Source organism: Hippopotamus amphibius, chromosome 8, assembly GCF_030028045.1.
Source record: "Hippopotamus amphibius kiboko isolate mHipAmp2 chromosome 8, mHipAmp2.hap2, whole genome shotgun sequence".
Classification (NCBI taxonomy): domain Eukaryota; kingdom Metazoa; phylum Chordata; class Mammalia; order Artiodactyla; family Hippopotamidae; genus Hippopotamus; species Hippopotamus amphibius.
The window spans coordinates 53,703,478-53,730,048 of record NC_080193.1 but is presented as its reverse complement, the minus strand read 5'-3'; the positions used below and the strand labels follow the sequence as shown (position 1 = coordinate 53,730,048).

Here is a 26,571-nt window from a genome sequence, read left to right as displayed (position 1 = left end):
GATGCTGTAATAAATAGATAAACTCATGCAAAAGAATGAAGCTGGGGGACTTCCTTGGTCGTCCGGTGGTTAAGAATCTACCTTTCAATGCAAGGATGCGGGTTCGATTCCTGGTTGGGGAACTAAGATCCCACATGCCACAGGACAACTAAGCCCAACCACCACAACTTCTGAGCACAAAAGCCACAACTAGAGAGCCCACATGCCACAACTACAGAGCCCACATGTCACAACTAGAGAGAAGCCTGAATGCCGCAATGAAGAGCCCACACACTGCATCGAAGGATCCCGCACACCACAACTAAGACCCTGTGTGCCGCAGCTAAGACCCAAGGCAGCCAAAAAATAAACGAATAAATATTTAAAAAAAAAAAATGAAGTTGGACCCTTACCTCATACCATATACAAAAATTAACTCAGAATAGATAAATGACCTAAAAATAGGAGTTAAAATCATAAAACTCTTAGTGGAAAACAGGGACAAATTTTTATGACCTTGGGTTTGGACATGGATTCTTAGATATGACAGCAAAAGCATAAGCAACAACATGAAAAGATGGATAAAGTGAACTTCACCAAATTAAAAAAACCTTTTATACATTAAAGACATTACATACAAGAAACTGGAAAGACAACCTACAGATTGGGTGAACATATTTGCAAAACACACATGTGGTAAGGGTCTAGAATCCAGAATATATAAGGAATTCTTATAGCTCAACAAATAAAAGATAATCTAATCTAAAGATAGGCAAAGGACTTAGACATTTCTCCTAAGAAGATATACAATGGCCAACAGGCACATGAAAAGATGATCAACATCACTAATCATTAGGGAAATGCAAATCAAAACCATGAGATACCCACTTCACAGCCAAAGGACGGCAATAACAATAATAATAATAATAATAATAATAATAATGGTAAATAACAAATTTCGTCAAGGATGTGGAGAAACTAGAACATTTATACATTGCAGGTATGAACATAAAATGGTTCAGATATCATAGAAAACAGCTTGACAGTCCTCAAAAAGTTAAACACAGAAGTATCATATCTCTCAGCAATTTTACTCCTGGGTATATACACAAAGAAATGAAAACAGATACTCGAACAAATCCATGCACCTACATAATCATAGAGGACTATTCACAATAGGCAAAAGGTGGAAATATTCCAAATCCAATAATGGTTGAAGATGAATAAACTGTGGTATATATATAAAATGGCACATTATTTAGCTATAAAAAGGAATGAAATACTCATACGTGCTACAACACAGATTAACCCTGAAACATCACATTAAGTTAAAGAAACCAGATACAGAATATAACATATTGGATTCTTCCATTAATATGAAGTATGAAGTATCTAGAATGGTAAATCCATAGAGAATGAAGATTGGTGGTTGCCAGGGTCTGGGGGCTGAAGAAGATGGGTTATGAAGTTATCTTTCGGGGTGATAAAAATATTTTGGAACTAGACATAGGTGATAGTTGCAAACACTGTGAATGTACTGTCACTGAATTGTTCACTTTAAACTGGTTAAGTTTATGTTATGTGAACTTGATCTAAAAACAAAACAAAACAAAACCACAAAACACTGAAATGATAGAATACAAATTCTTTTCAAATACACACAAATCATTCCCCAAGAGACGACATGCTGGGATGTGAAATAAGACAATAGTTTCCAAAACACTGAAATCTTGGGTTTACTGACAACATGCGACTAAACTAGAAATCAACAACCATAAGGTATCTATTAACAGAAAACCTCCAATTTTTGGAAATTAATTACTTCTAAAGTAAATCATGGGTCAAAAAAGCCACACACATTTTGAACTAAGTGATAAAAACACAACATATCCAAATTTGTATACTGCCACTAAAATTATTTAGAGGGAATCTGTTGCATTAAAAACTTTATATTAGAAAATGAATTAAAAAAATTAATGAAACCCTAAGTTGGTTTTTTTAAAAATCATCACCAATAGAATTGATAAATCTCTAGTTAAATTAACAAAGAAAAAAGAAAAAAGAAGACTGAAATTACCAATATCTTTAGATCCTAAAGACACTAAAAGTGTAATAAGGGGTATTATATGTGAGCAACTTTATGCCAAAAAGTTTGACAACAGAAATGCAATTAATACATACGACCAAATCTGATCCAAAGTGAAAAAGGAAATTGGAATAGCCCTATATTTACTAAGGAATAAGAATTTATAATTTAAAAATCTTCCCTGCAAAAGAAATCCAGGTCCAGATGGATTCATTACTGAATTCTAGCAAACATTCAAGAAGAAATAACACCAATTCTACATAAACTGCTTTAGAAAGTAAAGGAGGGAACAACTAATTTTCAGGTCAGTATCACACCTTGGATACGACAACCTGAAAAAGACCTTACTAGCAAACTACAGACCAATATCCTTCATGAACATACATAAAACTCCATAAGAAAATATTGGCAAATTGAACCCAGTAATATATAAAAAAAGATAACTATATCATGATATCTATCTATCTATCTATCTATCTATCTATCTATCTATCTATCTATCTATCTATCTATCTAATCTATCTCACTATATATTGTGAAGTATGTTCCAGAAACAAAAGGTTAGTTTAACATTCAAAAGTCAGTAATTTACTGTATTAATAGAGTACGGGGGAAAACCCCACATGATCACCTCAACAGATGCAGAAATTTTTTTTTTACAAGATTAATATCCATTCATGGTAAAGACTCTCAGCAAACTAGGAATATAAGAAAATGTCCAAAAACTCCACAGTTAGTATCACAGTCAATAATGAAAGACTGAATGCTTACCCCTAAAACTGGAAACAAGGAAAGCATATGTACGTTCAAAACTTATATTTAAGTTAATACATGGATTCTAGAGATTTTTACTTCCCTCTGTTGTGTTAAAAGTATTCAACATTAGCGCTCCTAGCTAATGCAATAGGGCAAGAAAAAGAAACAAAGGTGGACTTTCCTGGCACAGTGGCTAAGTATCCATCTGCTAATGCAGGGGACATGGGTTCGATCCCTGGTCCAGGAAGATCCCACATGCTGTGGAGCAACTAAGCCCATGTGCCACAACTATGAGCCTGCATGCTGCAACTACTGAAGCCCACATGCCTAGAGCCCGTGCTCCGCAATAAGGAAAGCCACCACAGTGAGAAAGCCAGCACAATGCAACAAAGAGTAGCCCCCACTAGTTACAACTAGAGAAAGTCTGTGTGCAGCAACGAACACCTGATGCAGTCAAAAAAATAAACAATTAATTAAAAAAAAACTTTGCTATATTAAAAACAAAAAAGAAACAAAGGCGTATAGATTGGAAAGCATAATATATGTAGAATAATCAAATTTAGAAAGTCCACAGGATAAAAGATCAAATATAAAAAACAATTTTATTTCTATATATTAGCAATTAATAGAAAATAAAATTTAAAAATAATCTCCTTTAGAATATCACTTTAAAACATTTAATATTTAGGGATATACTTTAAAAAATATGTGTAACACTTGTGTAATGAAAACTACGAAATACTGTTGACCAAAAATTAAGGAAGATCTACAAAAATTAAGGAAGATCTAAATAAATGGAGAGAGATAACATGTTATTGCATTGGACAATTCAATGGTGGTAAGATGTCCATTCTCCCCAGAGAGGTCTATTTCTTCTTAAAATGGATCATTTTATTTTTATAGTGCATTTACTTTACTGTGTTCTCTTAAGCTAATTAGAACAAAACAAACCTCTCAGAGTCAGAAGGAAACTCAAAGATGACACAGTTTAACCCTCCAACTGAAGTGTCTACCTGTCATGGTTGTCTAGCATGCACTTGAAAACCTCCAAAAGGAAAGATGATGACAAGCTTTGTTTACACATTCTCATAAATTCTATCCATGTGAAATTAAAACTAAGCTCTCTAAAGTTAAAACTGATCTTAAATGAGAGGCTTCCATAGGAGAGAAAAGATGAAAAAGCAATGTACCTGTGGAGAGGGCTGCTGAATATATCCCTGCTGCTGGAGCACAGGCTGGCTGACAGGATGACCAGAGGCAGAATAGCCAGCAGTAGGGACTGGCTGCCCAGGTGGTAGGGGAGGAGGAGGTGGTGGCGGCGGTGGGGCTGCTGTCACGATATAACCAGACTGCTGTGGGGACTGAAGAACAACAGTGGACTGGAACATGGCGGCATGAGGGTCAGAACCATCTGCAGATGGCTGGCGGGCAAGACTCATGTGGCTAAACTGAGACCCAAGGTTGTCCTGCTAAAAAAGGGAGAAGTCAGAAATTAGTAAGCTTTCCACATATAGAACAAACTTATTAAAGAAAAATACTTCACATATTTTAAGAAGAGTTTCAGTAGTATATATTATGGAAATCATGTATCTACAACAGACATGATTTAATAGAAGAACAGCTTCAAGAAAATTAGAACTCTAAGGCAGGAAGGCAGGACTATTACAATGCTATCATTGCAAATTACTTTTAAAATATAGCTAATGGAAATGCATAGCATGCAGAAAAGAGTAGGGTATAACAACATTTCACAATAAAAAAAATGAAAAGACACTAATTTAAATGAAGATTAAAGGCATACTTTTACATTATACAATTAACATTTTCTGAAAAGACTTCAAAGACCAGGAGTCTAGCAAGGAATGGACTCTAAAAATCATTGGCAAGATTCAGGTTTTATGCATTTCTGTATCCCCTCCCATACCTAACAACTAAATATACTAGGAGAAATGAAATAAAACATATAAAATTTACCCTCCCTGATCTACACTCTAATCTCTCAAAAATAACTTGGTCATAAATTCTATTCTTCCCTATTGTTTTTCAGTCAGCTCTGTAAGTCAGATGTTAGACAAATGCAATCCAAATGACAGCTTCCTACTGATTTTGCTACTTAGAGAGTTGGGCAATGGTGCCCAGCCAAGAAAGGGTTACGATTTATATGCAATCTGCCAAATGTTTCTCTGACTCAATAGCATAAGGACCAACTCTAACTAGTCTACATAATATTACTGAAATTATGATAATGGGGTTAAAACGGCACTTCCTTGCTCCCAAGGAGCCACAGACTGGCAACAATGTGTATCACATTTTGTTAAGAGGAAAAATTTGAAAAAAAGAAAAAAAAAAAGTTACTTAAAAAATTGTGGCAGTTGAGTTGTCAGATCAAAGTTGACATGTTTGCAATTTCTATAACCTGCTGGTTTTTGCAAAGTAAATTAAGGCTATGGAGATAATGGCATTGAAAAAAAGGGAGCCTGACTTAGTGACTGAAAATATATGGCTTTACTCTTCCCAAATGGTTGTTCTGACATAGTCTAGTACTATTCATAGAATTCAATGAACAGTCCAGAAGAGAAAAATACACCTAAAAATATCTACTAGCTGTAATTACAATGTAATATGGCCAAATATTTTAAAAAGAGATACCATAACTATATACCACCATCAGAGTCATTTTGGTAAAAAAGTTATTTTCTTAATCCAATGATCTGTCATTTTTCAAAAAATTTTGAGGTTTTTATAGTATTTTTAAAAATGGTGTCAACCTTCTCAATGCTGGCAAAATTTCATTTTTTCAGACTGAAAGTGATTTTTGAAAATTATTTAGAGCCAAGGCTGGTAAATAAGATTGCCTCCAGCTCAAAATAAAAACACCCCCAACAAAACAAAACATTTCTAAAAAAGTGATGAGTGATTTTAAGATATCGCTTATAACTTAACTTGGAAGCAATTTCAAAATGTGATGGCCATATATTCTGAAAAGTTATAGTATCACTGGGAAAAGTATATAGGTGGTTAGGCAGATTCATTTTAAGGGAAGGAAATTAACATTTACTGAATACCTATTTCATGTTAGGCACTATGCAGTAGGTACTTTATACTGTGGTCTCATAGACTCAGTAACTATAGAAGGTCACACAAAGAACACATGGCAATGGTGGGTGTATCTGAGCTCTTACTGAAAGGTATAACTTGGGGCATACTTTGGATTAAATGAAGTACTATCATTACTCTACAGATTAAATACCTAGAGATCTTCTTTGGCAATATGCTTAGGAGGATGTCTTACGTAACTGGAAGCTCCAATTCACCCTAATGATTGATACTAAGTCTACTGGACCTGGGGCACTGGGGGAAAAACAGAAAGCCTAAACCCAGATGAAAGCTGCCACCCCAGGACTGCACAGACCTGTACCGGCCTCAATAAGAAAAGCAGCTAAAACATCTTAGGACTTGAAAATTATTTCAATATGAAAAAGGAGAAAAGATTAGGCTTTATATAATCACTGTAATAAGCCAACATAAATATTTTATGGAAGAGAATAAATTTTTTTCTAATACAGGTTAGAAATAACTTTCCCAAATATATGTATCCCTGACTATAGAAAATCACAAAAGAACACATCACATTAATCACATTCACAAGGATTCATCACACATCCACCCACAGAAACAACACAGGAGGTGAATAGAGATATAGTACCACGGAGTATTGCTGGGTGGGTGAGACTGGCAGGAGCGGGGATGGGTAAGGGGCTGTAGAGTACTGAACAGGCTGTGAAGAGGGCTGCAGAGGACGAATAGGCTAAGGAATAACAGGTTGGCAAACAACGTTAATGTCAGAATAAAATGTTAGAAGAAATGCATAAAATGGAAAGTTACACTTTTTTTGGCAATAGCTTAAAACTACAAAGTCAACATTGTAGGAAACAACAAAAACAATACTAAGCAAAGAAATTCTACATAGAAAATGTTTGAAAACACACATTTAAATTTAAAACATAATTAGAAAGATAATTTTTTCATAAAAATATTAATTAGATTCACTGCAACATGTAATTTAGACATTTCAAATCCTATTATCTAACAAGACCCCTGGGTTAAGTCAGTGAAAGCAAAACCATTTATCTTTACTTCCTGGTTTGATAAAGGGGCTGCTCTACTTAGCTATATAACACTAAATAATAGCTGAAAAATTTCACTCGTTCTTATTATCAGAGTATAACTTACATAATACCTATGCCAAGTATCCTCTCTATTTGATAAGACATGATTAGGTAACTCTTTTGAGGCCAAAGTGCCTAAATTTCAGCAATTTTTAAAGAAAAATTTACTGTGGGTACCAGTGAGAATAGCCTAAAGAAAACACACACATACATATAGCGCATGTACACACACACACACACAAACAGATCTCTTTTATATAAGGAAGATGAACACAGTTTTCTTCCAACTAAAAATTTTTATTGAGAGAAAATTATGAACTGAGAAACTACACTTGGCCTTTGAACAACTCAGGGGTTAGAGGCGTTGACCCTCTGCATGGTCAAAAATCTGTGTATAACTTATGGTCGGCCCTGTACCTGCAGATTTCACCCCATGATTCAACCAATCACAGATCATGTATACTGTAGTATGTTTTTAGTGAAAAAAAATCGGTGTATAAGTGGACCCTTGCAGTTAAAATCCATGTTGTTCAAGGGTCCACTGTAGTTATTTGAAATTTTTTTTACTAATGAAATACTCCTGCATTTCAGAGAAAAAAAATTTTAAGTTTTATGTTTGCCAAGGGCACTCAAAACACAGGTGTTTTAAAAAATGAAGGAAGTTTCAATTATTTCTAAATTTTACGGAATACAGCTGGCCATCTATAGGCTAATAATGGCATTTAGTTTTCCAACCTTACACTTATATAGTTTATTACATAGGACTAATATATATATATTCGTTTAATGACTATTATAATCCACCACATAGGTGGCAATCAGGTTAAGGGAAATTAAGTGACCTGTCTACAGCTATTTAAGCAAGCACTGGAGGGACCCAAGTCATTTTATCTAATGAAAACTCATACTTTTGGTTAAAATGCGTATACATGAAACTCCCTCTGGACAATATTTCCGAAGAGTATACGTTAGAAATGCAAAGTTAATTACATAAGATTACTCAGGGAATAATCCAGATAAGGAGAAAGTTTTATGACTAAGACTTATAATGATGAGTTGTCCTTCCACCACAAAATCAACACAACAGTTTCTTAAAAAAATGAAAGGCTTAGATTAGTTTAGAATTCAAAACAAGCAAACAAACAAACAAAAACCACCAAAAAAAAAAAAAAAAAAAAAAACCAACCAAAAAAAACACCTAGTTAACATACTCAAAAAAGTAAAAGTTGAAAGATCTATAGAGCAGCCACTGGTTTCTCACTAACCTCTTGACTTTCAGAAATTAGCAAGCTTCCTAATGGATGACAGCACATACCACACTAAATGAGGTGCTGTAGCTTTAAACTATCAAGTATAAGCTATTTGATGTGTTATTAATTCAGACAACCTTTAAGACACAACTTTCTTCCAGACAACTTGACCTACGATGTATGTGTCAGATGAAACAAAAGCTTTAGTCTGTGGGGAATAAAAGAAAGAACAGTACTATGAGCACCACAGGTATGAATTAATGTCTGCTAGAGTGTCAAGTGGTAATGAGAAAAATGTGTGCTAGAAGACTGGCTGATCAAAGTGAAATTCTGACACCACTTAGAAAAGAAAAAGCCTTAGTACCTCCTTTTTCCTACTTAAATTGCAACTGACTGCAAAACAACACCCACTTAAAGTGACTGGTTTCAAGAATGCAGTCCATTTGAAGGCTTTGGAAATCATAGCACTATTGTGTTTGGTTATTTGAAATTTCATGGATGAATTACCTCATTGTGCAAAAGATCATTACTGAGTATCATTTGTTCATCAACTCTCTGTCCTGGTATTTCATGAAGAATTAGCAGAAACACCTGAAGCAATGCCAGAAAAATCAGCCATGGTGTTTGATGCATACCCCAATATTTCAAGTTATAGTCTATTAAGACATCATTTCTAAACTAAGCTGCCTGCATCTTCATTTAAGACTGTCTCTTAAAACTAAATCAGACAAAGCTATTTCTAAGAGATGATAATCTGAAATATATAACCATATATAAACCCTTAGGATTTTTTGAAGGTGCCAGACTAACATTATTTCCACCGAATTAAATCAAATGAAAATCAGCCCTATACAGTTCCCAGTGAAATACATAGCACTGCAAAGATGACTACACGATAGCAAATGAAAGGAAAACACTTCAAGACCAAGTTGAGTAAAACCAAGGAAGAGAAGCCCAGGGAGGGATTTTTATGTAGTTTAATATGTACCTGAGTGTATGTAATCAAGTGGGGTTGGGAAGTGGGTACGGGAGTCTTTAGAAATAGTTTTTATTAAACTGCTCATAAAATTTTCACCCCTGCAACAAAATTATATAACTTGTGAACGAAACTAATGAAATGTCTCCAGTTCAAGTTTATCACTATACTTCTTTCACAAAACATTACTCCACACTACATGTTCTCACTAGTGGAATATTTAGATCACCTTCCAGGGAAAAAGAGGTGGAATTAACTGCACAAACTGTCTTTGATATGCTACACAACCTTTAAATGATAGAATGAAAGTAAGAGTTTACTCTGGTATAATCAAGTTCAGCAAGAATGAGCAACACATCTCTAGGGGAAAAGTTTGAATATGAAAATGTATGCGTAAACTCTAAACATTTATACAAATTCAAGATATTATTGAGTGCTTTTGAGAATTCTTAATCAATGTTTTTGTCTTTATCTTTCAGAGGGCAGGTGGGATGGAGAGTACCTTGCAGCAACTCAACTCAGTTTCTTCCAAGTACTTGATTTGTTGAATCTTAAAACAACTCACTTTGTTCACTGGGATAATGAACAATCTTAGTTTTGTTTTTATTCCTCTTGTCCATTTCTTGCTGTTGTGAAACAGGGATAAAATACTCACCACACAGGCTCACAAGAAAAAAACTTCCCTTCTTTCCAGTATATATTCTGTATTTATTAGCAGAAAAGCCTTTGAAGTTAACCCCTCTTCCTATGAGTAGTGAGTGGGACATCACTGGCAGAAAATATTAAAGTTCTAAGAGACACTTACTTGGGCTATCTCAATTATAATTAGTAAATTTAGTCCCAATATGCAAAGGCAGGTGAACTTAGCATTATGTAATTGTGGATATTTGCACCTGTGAGAAAATGTGATTAGCTGCTTGTTGCTGAGGTGGTGGGGGTGGCAGAGGTGGCTGTGGAGGTCCAGGCACTTGGGTTCTAACTGGTTGTTGAGTCATAGGAGGATTATACACAACTGGACTCCCATCTGGGTTTATGAAGGGTTGACCTGAAAATTTTAAAAAGGAATAAAAAAAAACATTTACAATGGAGACTGAATATAGGTCATTCTACAAACAACTTACAACACATCTTCAATACTTATTCACAATACCAAAAGCCTCAGGTTTCTAAAAACCAAAAGGTTTTCTTAGCTTGGAAAGCAAAGTCTGACCTTACATGAGGCTATTAAAAGTCTTTATATTTCCCACTTAGACTAAATGCTCAAAAATTTTGCTGTAGTGTTTTACTATGGGGATGCTGCTCCAGAACCCACTTAAGTTATTTTATAATACACAGTATTTTCTGAAAAACTCAATTCTGAAACACACCTTGCTCAAGGGATTGAGTTACAGGATTGTTTGTAACATTTCAGTTTCAAGAAAAAAAAACTTGACTTTGGAATATTGGAAATTTATTGATTAGCCTATTAAATGGCGAGAAATATCTAATTTATAGGTCATATTGCATATATTTAACTACTAAGGTTAAAACCTGGTGAAAATTACCATTTGGTTGATAACTTTGCATTTCAAATTGTAGACTGGATGGACGTGCCCTTATTTTATAACTTCTAACTTGTTAGAAGTAGAAAATAATTTAAAAATTCTAAATAATTTTCTAAAATAATTTCCTTTCAATTCCAGTAAACTTTACTCACAGGTAAGAAATAAAATGAAAGAGAACTTTCGTATTGATTTTGAGGCTTATTCTTATTGGTTACCAATTACTGGAGGAATATTTTAAGTAACTCTCAACACATACATTCTAAATAACTTTATTATTATACAAAGTAATATTCTTAGTGGGAAAATAACCAACAAATACAGATCAAAAAGTAAATACATTCCCCATAATCTTACCCAAATCTTAACAATTTGGATACTTTAACTTGGATATCTTCTTCCAGACATTTTTTTTTCAATGCACATATAGACAGATTCAGAGACTAGTATTTTCCCTTACTATACACTGAATGATTTTAAAAAAGAAAGAAAAATGAAAGGACTGTGAAATAAAGAGATCATTGACTATGATACCCTTTCAGGATGAGAAAAACACAAAATAAAATAAGAGAAATTTGACTGAATAATAGTGTTTTGAATTGCCTTCAAAACATCCTCTCTTCTTTTAAAATAAACTTGCAACATATAATAAAATAATATTTGGGAGAGCAGAATACACTGTTCCACTACTATCAAGTGGGAAAAGTTCTCCGAAGTCAAATTTTTTTCATCAGTTGAATTCCTGATAATTTATGTGATGGTTATAGATAACTAAAAGCAAGTCATGCTGCGTATTTTTTGATTGTTAAATAATTTTGAAAAAAAATAGTATTGAAGAGTTGAGTGAAAGCAAGTTTAAAACTAACTTAAGGACAGTCTGATGTATTTAAGGCACATATCACAGTACATCATGCATGGTAAACACTCAATAAATACAAAATACTATTTAATTACAAAGAATACATGTTGTCAATATTAATTCAAAATGACTATTCTGCTTTCACTAATAATAAGCTATTCTTCAGCTTTTCCTCAGTAGAAAATAATCAGCATATTCAGAAGAGCGATCACTCATACGTTCTTTCCATTGCAATGCATAAGCAAGTAAGAGCTGTTAATGTTCTCCTTCCTCATGAAATGCATTTTTCTGCAGGATAAAACTGTTCTACCAAATAAAGCTCTTTCAAAGGTGGCTGTCACATTTCTAGGAAATGAATTGTATCTTATTTGACCTAAAAGATGATGTCATGGATGTCACAAGGAGAAAAATACTTTCTCATATAGATGTCTTTTAACATTCTCTAGTATAAAGTGTTTTTATTAAATTTCTAGTGAAAATGCTAATCACACATGAAAAATAAAAAGCTGACAACACATATATAGATCATACATTTTAATGCGTATTCTTTAATTTTCAGGTAACTCCTGATATCTCAACTGAAATAAACCTTTTTCTGGATACCAACCTGTTTGTGGGTTGATCAGAATACTGCCAGGTGGTATGCCTGCCGCTTCCAAGGGAAGCAAAAAGAAGCTAGTGCTAGGAGATGCGACTTGCCCATTTAGGCCACCATCAAAGGAAAGAGAACTATGAGTGCTGACAGTTGGATAGATGACAGGTGCGCCATGAGAAGACTGGCTGAGAGCTGTACCTGGAAGAGGCTGCTGGATGTGAGAGAGAGAGCCCGTAGATGACCCTACACTACCAGAAGACTCAGAACCTAGGGGAGGAGTAATGAAAAAGAGGGATTTTTTTAAACCTCATATAAAAATGTAGGTTTTAAATACGTAACAATAAAATTCACATTGCATAACATGCAGTCACTACATACAAGCATGAACTATTTTTGATTGACTGTACAATTCTGTTTCCCCTCTCCACCAAGAACAAGTTTAAAAAAGCAAAACATCATATAAGTTGTCGGAGAAGTCATAGGAAAGCATGCAACTAAAGCAAGTCTATAATAACATCAGCCACAGGCAGCCACAAAAAAAACTCATTACCCACATCCCATCCCCAAACAGACTAAGTTATGTACATTTTTACCTTTTACATTAACACCTAGGAATGTATAGATTTTAATATTCCCCAGGACAAAGAACTTAAGCACAGCCAAATGCCCAAAACCTCTTATATGAGAAACCCCTTATCCATAAGAACACAGAATGATTAAGAGTAGTGTAGGAAATAACAAAAATGATAAATTCTCCATCAAGAGAAACAACTGTTAACTTTTATCACAGACTTTCATTTTCGGCTCATAATCATAGCATCTTCTTATAACGTAAATTCAACTTTCAATTTTTTATCATAGCAAGGGACAAAGCATAACAATATTCAAAGTACTTATGTTAGCATTAGCTTAAAATTTATTTCTCAACGTACTTAATAAACTAACTTGATAATTTACTTTTAACTGCTTTCAAGCTACTTAACTGCCTCCAATCTACTTAATTTTCTATTATACAAAGACTGAAGGAGTATAATGGCTTAAGGTAGACAATGAGACAATGAAAGAAAGGAAAAGATTTTAATGGTGTAAATAGTTAATTAGGTTTTGAATAACAGAACTGACTCTGGGATGGAGAATAAATTTTTAATGAATGAAGTAAACAAATATGATATACTATATAGATAGCCTCTGAAGGATAATTTCTATTTTAAGTTGTGCCAAAATTCCTATTTCCAAGAACAATATGAAAAATAATTCTTCCTAATAAGAGAATTAAATAATATTTATTTTCATCTCTAAAGATAATATAGATTATAAATAGTACATGTTCTTAAAATGTTTTAATTTCGCTGTGTGTCTACATGACTTTCTCATGACACGAGTAGTTTTTTTCCTATTATGATGACGATGACTACGTGACCATTTATCAAGTAAATGTGTATTTGGTACATATGCATATTTCTTATATTCACAAAATTTACCTATCTTTAGCAACAGTCTATCATATACACCAAGACGTTTTAAATATTCACATTATAAGTTAAAAAGATGACAAGTGCAATTCACAAACCTTAAGAATGTAAAGCACTAATTTATATTCAGAGATTAAAAAAAAATACTGTCAGCTTCAAATTTACACCTCTCCCTTCAACTGTTATCTGTATAAAACCATATGTCGAGGCTTTACCCAAAAGGATAAAGAGAGAGAGAGCCATTTCTACTGATTTTCATGCTTATTTTGGGATAAAAATAAAGATCCATGAGGATCCTAAAAGAGACATGAACTTCTTTACTATTGAAGACAGTGAAAGTGAAAAGAGAAAAATGCCATAAGCCTAAAAGTTATGTAATCTAAAAGCAAAGACACTAGTAGAATGAGTTACTGAAATTTCTACTTAACCATAATAATTACATTGTATTATATTTCTTTAGTTTTTAAATTCCTCAAAAACTTCTCAGCAATTTTACATGTTTTTTGAATGGCAAATGAAGTTTATCATGAAATGCAGTTAATAATATGAATTTCAGCTAATGATAGTATTAGCTGACAATGCAATCAATGTTAACTAATCCTAGGTAAAGGCTTCCAACTATAAACTAAGCAATGAAGAATTTCAAATTACCTCTGGGCACTCAAACAAGAGATGACATTTCACTTAACCAATCTGATTTAAGTTTATGAGCAGTGGAGGATTCTTATTTTAACTGATGTCTGTAAACCTCTTTCCCACAGAGAATAAATCCTAATGTCAATAAACATGTTCCCTCTTAAGTACTTTGGAGGCACTCAATATACTGCTGGTAGGAATTCTATATTTTAGGATAATTAAAGAAGCCATATGATAAACAAAGAGCTAAGACAACGTTAGGGAAACTAATGCTTTGACTGGACAGTCATAGACAGATATTTATACCTGTTTTTGAAAGCCTGCCTATGCTTTTGCTGCTTCCAGAACTATCACCTCTTGTGAGAACTGAAATTCCACTGAAGCTGCTGGCTTTGGTTACAGCAGGCTTGAAGTTTCGGAGAGAGCTGTCTGAATCTGTGCTGCTCCAGGGTCGTGGTTCAGAGTACTTAAGCTCGTTCTCAGTGCTGCTTTGATGGCTATTTGTTGATCTCCCTGAAGCATCTTTATTAACTCTGTAATTTAGAAATAGAACTTTGAAAAGCTAATGGGGACAAAAAGGAAAACAATAAAGGAAAGAAATGCTTTAAATTTTCAATACTGTGTACTGCATGAAAACATGCTTCCAATACCTAAATATCTGGCGCCTCTGCTGGGTGCTACTAGCATCTTCATCTTGGATTCTGTTGGCATTTTAATAAAACATTTTTATTTTTATTAGCGTCAGTGAGACACTTACCAAAACAAATGTTAAAAAGTCCCTCACCTTTTGTCAATAATATAATTCTCTTGGGAACACAGGGACTAGAAAGAAAGAACAAATATAAAAAGTTGAGCATTTGTCAAATAATGCCATCTATAAACCAATGATGACAACAAAAATCTTGTCTAATAATTTTTAAAAAGTAGCTACCCTCATCCCTCAAATCAAACATGGTGATAAGTTACACAAATAAATGATAACGAAAATTTTTTTTGGCTTGGAGATACTATACGTACTTTTAACAGACAGACGTTTTTGAAGCCATTCATTTTTGTTGTACAAAGTAACTTGAAACTCAAATATTCTCTCCAACAAGTGAACCCATTTTTACTATTACATATTCGAGGTATAAACCCATCTGTAGATTCCGCCTCATTCACTCAACAAATATTTTGATCACCTGTGCTCTGACAGTAGCTGTAGCAGTGAACAAGCAGCTATGCCTCAATGTAGCTTACAGCCAAAATCCTCCAGTGCTATTAACCTAACTCAGGAAACCATCATTTTTGCATCTTGTATTATAATAGCAGTCTTCTAGTTTTCCAAGTACCACTTTTGCTCCTTTCATCTAATTTAAACAGCAGAAGCCATAGCAATTTCTATGAAATGTCAATCTTATCGTGCCCTTTCCCTCCTTAATAGCTCCCTGACATTCTAGCACAGGGGTCAGCAAACAACAGGCAGCTACCTGTTTTTGAAAATAAAGATTCACTGGAACACAGCCATGCCCATCCATTCATGTTATCATCTATGGCTTCTTTCACATTAAAAAAGGCAGATCTGAGTTGTTACAATAAAGACTACATAGCTTGAAAAGCCTAAAATACTCATTATCTGTCCCATTATAGAAAAAGTTTGCTGAGCCCTGCTCTAGCTAAAAGCCCCAACCACCTTAACTAGCTTTCAGGTGCAAGTCACCTGCTTTCTGCTCACTTCCTGTCACCTAGGCTACAATCCAGGAACTCTGAATCTTCCAATTACTCATGTGTTGAGCTCTCCTTTATCTCTGGCCCCCTGCAGATGCTGACCCTGGACATGGAATACTTCACTGCTTCAGGTCTCCTCTTAGAAGCTAACTCTCCCTCTCACTCCTCAAATCTAGTTTGTGGTGCTTCTCTGCCGTGTTCCCTATTTTACCTTCATGTTTCTGTACAAATCACACACCATGTTGTCATTATCTGAATACTATCATGGGTAAAGATCTCATCCATCTTACAAACTAGAGAGAAGTAGCTCTATGTTAGGCTGTGAGTTCAGAAGACCTGGGCTGAAATCCCAACTCTGTCATTTTCTAGCTGGATGATCTTTGTCTATTTTACTTAGTCAGTCTCCTGGAGCCTCAGTTTCCTTATCTGTAAAATAAAAACAGTGGTGGTATCTACCATATATAGGTTTGTTTGGGAGATAATTTATTGTAAATGTCCATGGATATGTTCTTCAGTGCCCAGCACAACACCTACTATAGGTGATCAATAAGATTTGTTGAATATTATAAACTTTTAACTCAGTCTAGATTTTAATGTCATTTACTTTTTTCTTTTAATAGAGAAGAGATTTCTATCTCTGGAAGTATTAACACAAATTGCATATATTCTTATACCCTTGACTAGTACCAAGTACTGCACAGAGGAGAAGCTTAACAGATATTGGTAAAGCCAGACTGATTCTCTTCTCAATTATATGTGTAAAATAATGAGCCACTTAAAAGATCTCTTCCAGGACTTCCCTGGTGGTCCAATGGTTAGGACTCCGTGTGTCCAAAGCAGAGAACTCGGGTTTGGGTTTGATCCCTGGTAGGGGAACTAAGATCCACATACCACATGGAGGGGCCAAAAAACAACAACAACAAAGATCTCTTCCGTATAATCACTTATAAAGTGGAAAACAAATATGAATCTAAAAAATCAATTAGATTTTAAAAGAAGAAACAACTTATTTATCAAGAAAAGTCCACTAACAAGTAGGATTTAGAGTGCATGATTTTGTAGATTGTCACCAATGTTCTAAAAATTTAAAGTCTGTGAGAAGTCTGGAAGAAAAAAATATTACATAAACTATATACTCAGTCCAATATACTACCCCTTGGTCAGTCTGTTTCCAACTTTTGAAAAGTTTATATAACTGATACAATGTGGTATTTTAAATCATTAACATGAATAAGACAGACTGTAGTATTTCTAAAGAGACAACTTTATATGTAACAAATGCAGTTAAAAGTAAATATGATCAATAGATTAAGGGAGGAGTGAACCCCTATAACGCAGTTAGCATATATTTAAACATGGAGACATAAATATAAGTCAGTACATACATCTTGGGAAAATATTCGGTCTCTAGCTCTCTGGTACTCTTCTTCTCTTTCTTCTATAGATTTGCTTCTTCTGTCATCTTTCAAACGTATTCTCATCTAAAGAAAAGAGAACAATTAATCTTGGGAAAATGATCTGCTGGTATAAGTCCAGCACCTATAAAAATGCTCTAATTGTGCTAGGTTACCTGGTTATCATCTTTGTCAAAGCTAGAGTTATCTCTCTTGAGGATATATCGTTTCTGAAAGTCTTCAACTTTATCATCCTTAATATGTTCATTAAATTTCTGATCAGGTCTAAAACAAACAAAACAAAACAAAAACCAAGGGAACAAAAAATATGATACAAAATATTTACAGAAAAGTTAAATACAACATTTTATGAAAGGGGATAAAAATAAGTTACCACTCACTAGTGCCATTAATGGATACTTATGTTATCTCAATTACTCCTCAAAATAATCTTAGGAGAAAATATTAACTACCCCATGCCACAACTGAAAGGCTTGTAGGAAATACAGTGTGGGCTCTGGAATTCAACTGCTCAGGCTCAAATACTCAGCTTTAACATTTAGTTGCTTTAGGACTTGCACAAGTTACTTATTAACCTTTCTTTTCCCTAGTTTCCTCATTTGTAAACAGGAATTACAGTGTACCTACTTTATAAGGTTGTTCTGAAGATGAAACGAATTAACGGATGACCAGAACTTAAAACAGAAAACACTCAGTAGAAGTTTGTTATTATTATAAATATTACTGAGAAAACTGAGATTTAAATGGCTAAAGCAACTGTCCAAGGTCAAAGGGCAAGTACATGACTGAGCCATAGTTGCAGCCCTGGTATGTAAGACTCAAAGCCTGTATATCCTCTTTGCATTGCTTCTTCTAAATCTAAGAAATAATTATGGAACAAAGAGAAGTATAGAACAGTATCTTATGTTACATTCCTATAGTACCTGGTTCAGTGTTACATAATCAAATATTTTGTGGTTGAATTTCATAAAGCTTAAGAGACTACTTCAAAATGCTGCCAAGTTACCAAGAATTCTTAATTACAGTAGGGTATATCTTTGTTTTATATTAACTGAAATAGGTTAAAAAGAGAAGTTCTTTACTGAAGGTTAATGTTATGACCTAAAGCAATGATTATGAACTCTTAACAACATATTTTACGGCTAATTGGTCTTTCTTCTGTGGAAATGTTGCAAGTTATTCTGAGACCCAGAAGACAAATATAAGGTTGCTGCCCTTGGAAAATTACAACTATATAAAATTTCACTTTCTGAAATATATTCTCAGCTTCAACAAATTAATTCATTCAACACTCTTGAGGCTTAATACCACCCTATTATAAAAGTGACATGTGATATATAAAAAATATATTTAGAGGCAATAAAGAAAGACTAATTGGGGGCTTCCCTGGTGGTCCAGTGGTTAAGAATCTGCCTTCCAATGCAGGGAATGCAGATACCATCCCTGGTAGGGGAACTAAGAACCCACATGCTGCAGGGCAATTAAGTCTGCGAGCCGCAACTACTGAGCCTGTGTATCACAATTAGAGGAGCCCATCTGCCTTAACAAAGACCCAGCACAGCCAAAAAAAAAAAAAGAAAAAGAAAACCACAAAACAAGAAAACAAGACCCAGTGCAGCCAAATACAGAAAGAAAGAAAGAAGGGTTAACTGAACCCCTAAGTGATTTATGTTTTTACATACACCTTAAATATATATTATGTACTCACATAATATATCATGAATATCCTAAATAAATTTCTAAACCAAATAAACCCGAGTCATGACATTTTCAGCAAACCTGACCATATATTTCATTATGTGTTGTAATCAAGTAACACTTTAGAATATTTGTTTTAACTTAGTGAATTTTTTAATAAAGTACTGTATACACCTATCAAATGATGCAAAAGATTTAAAAATGAGAATTATCTAAGCAAGCTGAAGAAACCTCTATTTTAAAATACACTTAGAGGGGCTTCCTAGGTGGCACAGTGGTTGAGAATCCGCCTGCCAATGCAGGGGACACGGGTTCAATCCCTGCTCCAGGAAGATCCCAGATGCTGCAGAGCAACTAAGCCCGTGCGCCACAACTATTGAGCCCATGTGCTACAACTACTGAAGCCCACGCGCCTAGAGCCCATGCTCCGCAACAAGAGAAGCCAGGGCAATGAGGAGCCCGTGCACCACAATGAAGAGTAGTCCCCACTCACCGCAACTAAAAAGAAAGCCCGCGCACAGCAAAAAAGACCCAACACAATTAAAAAAAAAAAATTACAGTTAAAGTACACTTAGAGAAGTGAAACAGAGCAGATCTCCACATAAAGCAATACACAGAACTAAAGAGAAAAATAAAAAGAGTAAGAAAACTTTATGACCAAACTGATGAGAAACAGATTGTTTTCTTTAGGAATCTGAAAGATTTTCTATTTAGTTCTAATAATGGCAGGATGTTGTTATTTGTCACATGACTGCCCCACTTACTTACATCAACTATTTCTGTAGCTGTTCAAAATCACATTTTCTTATTCGAGGAGTTTGTACTTGGGTGAGAGATTGTTATTCCAACATAAACTGTAAGATTTAACCAAGAGCCTGGCAACTTTTCTAAGAGCAGCTGGATTCCCACACCAAATAGCATTAGCAGGCATTTCAGCTAACCTTAAGACTGTCTTACCTCTGTCTTTTATAGATGCCTGAATTTACTGCCCTGCAATCGCCAACTTCCCGCTCCAATGAGACACCCCAGTGGACACCGGGTTGTTGACATCCACAACACCACTGATTCAAGGCTGGAGCGGGTAATTTGCCTATGAGGAAAAGGTAAGTTTGTTTTTATTCAGTGTGGAGCAGATCTCTAAGGTTTTCTGATTTACATCCTTCTTCATATTCCAGAAGAAATAAAATAAGAATACAGTGTAACTTCAATGATCCGAAATGTCTAGTTATAATTATGCTGTTGATCCATTCTTCAAGAACATCATAAACATTTGTGTTTAGCTAAACTTTTGATTATCTGGATAAAGAGAACCCTGACGTCATTCGTAGCATTCAAATAACTGAGGTTACACTGTATTGAAAACCTTAGAGAGTCACCAGTCATGTTAGTCAAAATGCCTGCTAATGTACATGTGCTTGGGTATCCAGCAGCTCTGAGTAATGTTGAAAGGTGTTGGTTAAATGAAGTAGAGTTCTGTTCACATTCAGTCCAGCTCATATCTTATGATTACTATTCCACTTTAGCCATGATATAACTAACTTGGAAAAAGCTAGTCTTTTAAAAAGACTAAAAGATAGGTAGAGGAAAATTAAATCAGATTCACATTTGCAGGTAAAATTTAATCCCCAAAGAAATATGAGATCCTTTTCAGAGACATCTATCTTCATTAATTTAATTTTAGTTGTAGTAACAATCATTTAAAAATACTAGCTTCCACCAATGTATCTGTTTAGTTGACAAAAAACTATTTGAAACGGAGTTCAAGCAAACAATACGGCAGCTACAAGGGTAAAGACCATTATAACGAAAGGGAAATAAATGAATTAAATATAATTGTGCAAACTGAATGGTTCATAATAGACAGAACCCTGAGAAGTCTAGCTTCTAGGAAGGAAGAAAAATAATGAACTGGAAATCATTATTTACGGCATCTGAAGCTGACTGCTGCTCATTATCACAGATCCACTGCTACCACATATGAAATTAATATAGAAAATTCTTTCGATGGAAGATCACGATGAAGTATAATTTCAGCTGAACTGGTTGCTTTAGGATTAGCTTTACAAACAGGCAAAAGAGGTACTGTGAACATATTACAATTTTAGGTGCCTCTGCATTTGGCCTTTTGTTCCTAAAGATCAGCACTGATTATCTATTTCACCATACTATAAAGCTATCACTTTTTAAAGCAAATGATTCCTCTTAACTCCCTGAAATTTTTTGCACAGTAAATTATACATAGCCCAGAAGGGTACACAACATTATGGATAATACTGGATTAACCAACAGTCCCACCGTCCTGAGATTTGTGGAAGAAAAGAAGCAAAAACAGAGGTGGAAAAGTGAGTAAATTGATAGAAAATTAATTAAATGTAAGGGTGTTAAAGTTTGCTTTCTTTTTTTTTCTTTTGTTTTTCTTTTTTTAACTTCTTGATTTTATATTATACTTGATTAACAATGTTGTAATAGCTTCAGACATACAGCAAAATGATTCCATTATACATATACATGTATCTAATCTTTTTCAAATTCATTTCCAATTTAGGTTGTTACATAATATTGAGCAGAGTTGCCTGTGCTATACAGTAGGTCCTTGTTGGTTATCCATTTTAAAATACAGCAGTGTGTACATTTCAATCCCACAGGCTCTAACTGTCCCCTCCCCCCCACCCTTCTCCCCTGTTAACTGTAAGTTCCTTCTCTAAGGCTGTGACTCTGTTTCTGTTTTGTAAATAAATTCACTTGTATCATTTCTTTTTACATTCCAAGTCATATTTCTCTTTCTGTCTGACTTCCTTCACTCAGCATGACAATCTCTAGGTCCAACCATGTTGCTGCAAATGGCATTATTTCTTTCTTTTTAATGGCTGAGTATTATTCCATTGTATATATGTATTGATACCACATCTTCTTTACCCATTCCTCTGCTGATGGACATTTAGGTTGCTTCCATGTCTTGACTACTGTGAATAGTGCTGCTATGAACATTGGGGTGCATGTATCTTTTCGAATTAAATTTGTCTGAGGTTGGCCATAGCTATCTAAATTATATTTATTTAAAAATCCATAAGAGAATGGTTATTAAATATCACTGATATTTTGACCTTTGAGGGTTTTTTGCTTTTGTTTTTTAAAACCAATCCTCATTCATCTGTCTTATTTCAGTCCAGACTGGTACATTTCACCTCTTGTGACCTAAATGTATTTTTTTGGTCCTATCACATAAGGTTATCACAAAGCTGAATAAGGCTGCTAAAACATGTGGAAAACCTGAGAGAAAAGGTGCTACAGAAAGATAAAGTATTATCACACACATATGTAACATATAACTACAGTTCTTGATACTTACATTCTTGTATTGCTAGTTTTGTTTACTATGACAGACTTCCCACTCTGATCAACATTGTGGTCTAATCCAAAATAAGCGGCGACTCTGTGTAACAGCATCCTATGGTAAGATGTCATTGGGGGGAATTTTTTACGTGGAGACCTAGAGGTAGAAGAAAAACTAATTTAGTAAATCTTGAAGAACTGTGATGACAATTTATTTTCTTGTTAAAGGTGAGGACTTACTCATTATTACCAATGAAATCTAAAATTTCTTGTTCCAATTTCAACAGCATCATTCTGTCCCTGAAACAAAATATGAAAACTCTTATATGTAAAACTTAACACTGAAATAATCATAAATGTTGAAGCTATAGGGCTATTTTTTTCTTTTTGGTAAAACCTGTATATTGAAGAACGTCACAATCTTAACGCTAGAATATTTACATGCTTTCTAAAAAAAAGTAATATTTAAAAAAATTGAAAGATAACTTTTTAAAATTTTACGGAAAATTTCACACATACACAAATGTAGAGGAAATAATTCATCCACTGTCAACAATTATCATCACGTGGCCATTCTTAGATATATTTTGATCTGCTAAGTATTACTATATTAGATTCTGTTCTGTAAATATATGGGTTATAACAGCTTATTAGTCTTTACTTTCTTACTCAATAAAGCTAAGAGGTAGCAGGAAAACAGATATCTTTAGTTAGACTCATGACTTTGTTATATGTTGAACTCCATAGAAACAGTACTCCAAAGAACATGCAATGCCAGTAACAACAGGAATACTCCTATGGGAATCCAATGCTAGTATATAGATGGAACTATAGCAGACAAGTATGAAGTATATTACTAACTCTAACTCAGAAAGAGAGAACTTTTCAAGTCATTCTGAAAATTGCTATTATATATTTTTAAGATTTTGGCAATTTTTCCCATTAAAAAAGTCAAAATGAACGAAAGACCTCCAACACGTAAAACAAATGAGGACACTAGGGAACACCTGCATGTGCTCCTTTAGACCACTAGGGTCCTATTTAGTGCACTTACAAAACAAGTTACTGGTGCCACTCCCCAAAGGACCTCCTTGCTCACACCAAGAACATGGCTCAGGAGAGTATTCCTGTGCTCACTGTAAATTTCATGTGCATGTGGGAAAAACAAAAGAAAACAAAACAAAAACAAACCTCGAAAAACCTTAAAGCTAGAAATAGTTTTACAGATCATTCAGCTCTGTTCCTGAAATTTTTCAGATCAAGAAAAGTAGGCCAAGAGGTTAATGTTTCCCTCCTAAATCAACACTACATAGCAGACCCCTCTCAAATGCTAAGGGGAAATGGTGCCCCCTGCTTAAGTTGCCCCAAAGTTTATACATCAGCCCTGAGTTTGATCTTCTCCGTATACTGCAAAAGTCTCATAAAACTGAGTAATACTGACCATACATATTTTCATATCAATTGAAAAAAATCAAGAGAATATCTTGCCTACATGGTGACTTCATACCCAAAGCTGACAACAGGGTTATATTTTAATACAAATTCTAGCAACATTCAATTTTGCCCCTAAACTTGTCTTTCCTTTAAGTATTCTCCATCTCAGCAAGTGGCACCACCTTTCACTCAGCATATTGTAGTAGGATTCCTGGCCCATTACTATGCTTTTCCAAATCCTCCTATGCAGTGAATTAGTGCTGCAAAATTTACCTCTCTTTGATCTATTTTTCTTCTTTTTCCACTGCCACTACCCTGGATCCAAGCAATCAGGATCTCTGACTTGACTATTATAATAGTAGTATCTCTCTGTATCTTCCCATGTTCCCTCCTAATCTGTTCTACCTGGAGCATTCATAACAATCTTTTAAAAACACACATGTGAGCACATGTCATTGCCTTGGTTAAATATTTATCACAGGTTTCTCACTGCTTGCAGGTTAGAACTGAACATCTGTAATGTGGCCTTCAAGGTGGGCATGATCTGGTCTTCATCTACCTCTTTAGCTTCATTTACTGCCCCTTACTCACAAAATTCTTATCAAAATTCTTGTCTTATATCTGTACTTGCCAAGATCCTCCCTTTCACAGGTTCTTTGAACACACTGTTTCCTTTGCCTAAGACAGCTTCTTATATTCTTTCTTAGAACCTGTTTCTTTCATTCCTTTAACAGTGTTTGTCACAATTACCATTATATAGTTATTTAAACTATAGAGAGGAGCTCAGCATATGTATTTGCATGGAATAAATTAATCAGATTTTCATCCGTGCCTTTTAATATTTTTTTCCTTAAAATTTTGGGGGAGGATGGAAAATTTTTACTTCATATGGTGTTTCCCAAAAAGGGACCTACTTACTTAACTTTAAAACCCTCTTTTCTTCTATTTTTTGGGGAGGTCAACTTGTCTTGAGATGATACAGTTTTCAGTAACTTTCCTAATGTACTTTAAATACTTATTGTAGGAAAAAATAAAAGGAATCTGAGGCAGGCAACTTATTCAGTATTCATGAAAGTGCATTTAAATTGGTTTCCTCTGAGCTAAACAGCAGGCCTAAGATATGTGAAGTGTTCTTCAGTGAATGAACTGGCATTGAAAAGAAATTTCTGCTGTTTCCATGAAAGAAAACAAACAATTGTATTAGCCACTGATACAAATTCAGGCTTTCCTCCCCCTTTCACATGTAGATCTAAGAATTGCAGAGGATTTTCTATTATTACCTGGACCACTTACTGTTTAAATAAGTTTCCCTGCTTAGTTTACTAAACTTTCAGTTAGTAAAAACGAGAACTTGTTAGAAAAATAGCTTTCCTAAGTTCTCAATATTTATACTTTCTGCCTTGTATGTGCTATAGCTGAGTCCAAGTTTCCAAATTTTCAAATCAGTATTCAAGGTTAGATATTTTGGGAATGGCGATAAGTAAAAAATTAATAATCCTTTATAGAACCATTACATGTAGTACTCTAACAGATCCACCAATTACTTTTCTTAAGGCATAAGGTTAATTAGCACATGAATCTAAAAGTAGGCACACGCTGAACTTGTCATCATATAACCTTTAAAATGAACCAATATATGCTGTCTATTATTAAAGAAATAATAAAAACAAAGATCTCAATCAAATTGACCAATAAACTAAAGGGAAAGTTAAAAGGAAGGGGCCACTGTCTTTTAGTTATCAGTGTTCTAGTCATTATACCAGAGCTCACTTTAGAGAAAGTGTGAGCAGCTGGCGCACAAGTGGCAAATAAGAAGAAAACAACAATGCTTCTATCTGACCATCCCCTTCCCAACGTTCCATATGACCTGGGTCAAATACCTGCAACAGGTAAGAAATAAGATGACTTAAACATTACCTCTAATAAAAGTAATTTTAGAAAATATTTCTAACACAGAACAATTGTATGTTCCCCAGAACAAAACATTTTACTTGCTCCCCTCCATTAGTGATGTAATACAGTTGCCTATATTGTCCATATTCCCTTAGTACATTATGGAATTTACACAAGATGGGTATAAAATCAATACAAAAACAGGTGTGAAAACCATGTCACTGAGTGTAATCTATAATGGACAACTTCAGGTTCCTGGGTTCTAATCTAGTAGTGACTAGTTACTATAGTTTCCGATAATATTTCTTGAAACAGAAATTCCAGATAAACTGTTATTTAACACCCGACGTTAAGTTTATTCATTGCAATGAGAACAAGACAAAGATATAATGATCCGAAGAAAAATTCTGGAATAAAACAACTAAATTTCAGTATCGCTAAAAATAAATGCTTAACATGTACAAGAATTCTTTGAGCAACAGCTTGAAAGCTCTAATGGAAATTTATCAGACATTACTAATTCTGTGCCATGTCTATCTGGCAATTAATTGTGTGTTTCATTGAGAGTTGTGTGTTTCACTGAGCCATCAATTAGGCAAATCTTATTTCTCACAAAATTTAACATTAACTACAACTTTCTAACCCACGCTGACATTAGTAATAACTTATTCATTAGCCATTACATGAATTGTTCACCTATATATTTATTCGAATAAAAATGCATACACATAAGGATTAAAGTTCTGATACATGCTACACAACATGGACGAAC

At 34.4% G+C, this 26,571-nt stretch overlaps 1 protein-coding gene across 12 annotated transcripts in view; it reads right to left on the bottom strand.

Moving 5' to 3' along the window:
- The window catches only part of R3HDM1 (R3H domain containing 1), a 178,428-nt gene that overhangs the window by 56,883 nt on the left and 94,974 nt on the right, over window positions 1-26,571 (bottom strand). For 5 of the 12 annotated variants that reach the window (XM_057745227.1, XM_057745229.1, XM_057745232.1 and 2 more), the window contains 11 exons: window positions 22,713-22,772; window positions 22,489-22,629; window positions 17,597-17,705; window positions 17,412-17,507; window positions 15,104-15,141; window positions 14,970-15,020; window positions 14,626-14,852; window positions 12,224-12,478; window positions 10,110-10,261; window positions 6,528-6,629; window positions 4,012-4,290 (listed from right to left, as the gene is read on the bottom strand). In XM_057745227.1, the coding sequence (XP_057601210.1) occupies window positions 4,012-4,290; window positions 6,528-6,629; window positions 10,110-10,261; window positions 12,224-12,478; window positions 14,626-14,852; window positions 14,970-15,020; window positions 15,104-15,141; window positions 17,412-17,507; window positions 17,597-17,705; window positions 22,489-22,629; window positions 22,713-22,772 (1,510 nt within the window). The remainder of the gene's footprint in view (window positions 1-4,011; window positions 4,291-6,527; window positions 6,630-10,109; window positions 10,262-12,223; window positions 12,479-14,625; window positions 14,853-14,969; window positions 15,021-15,103; window positions 15,142-17,411; window positions 17,508-17,596; window positions 17,706-22,488; window positions 22,630-22,712; window positions 22,773-26,571) is intronic. The other 7 variants (XM_057745238.1, XM_057745239.1, XM_057745228.1 and 4 more) reach the window with 6 other exon arrangements.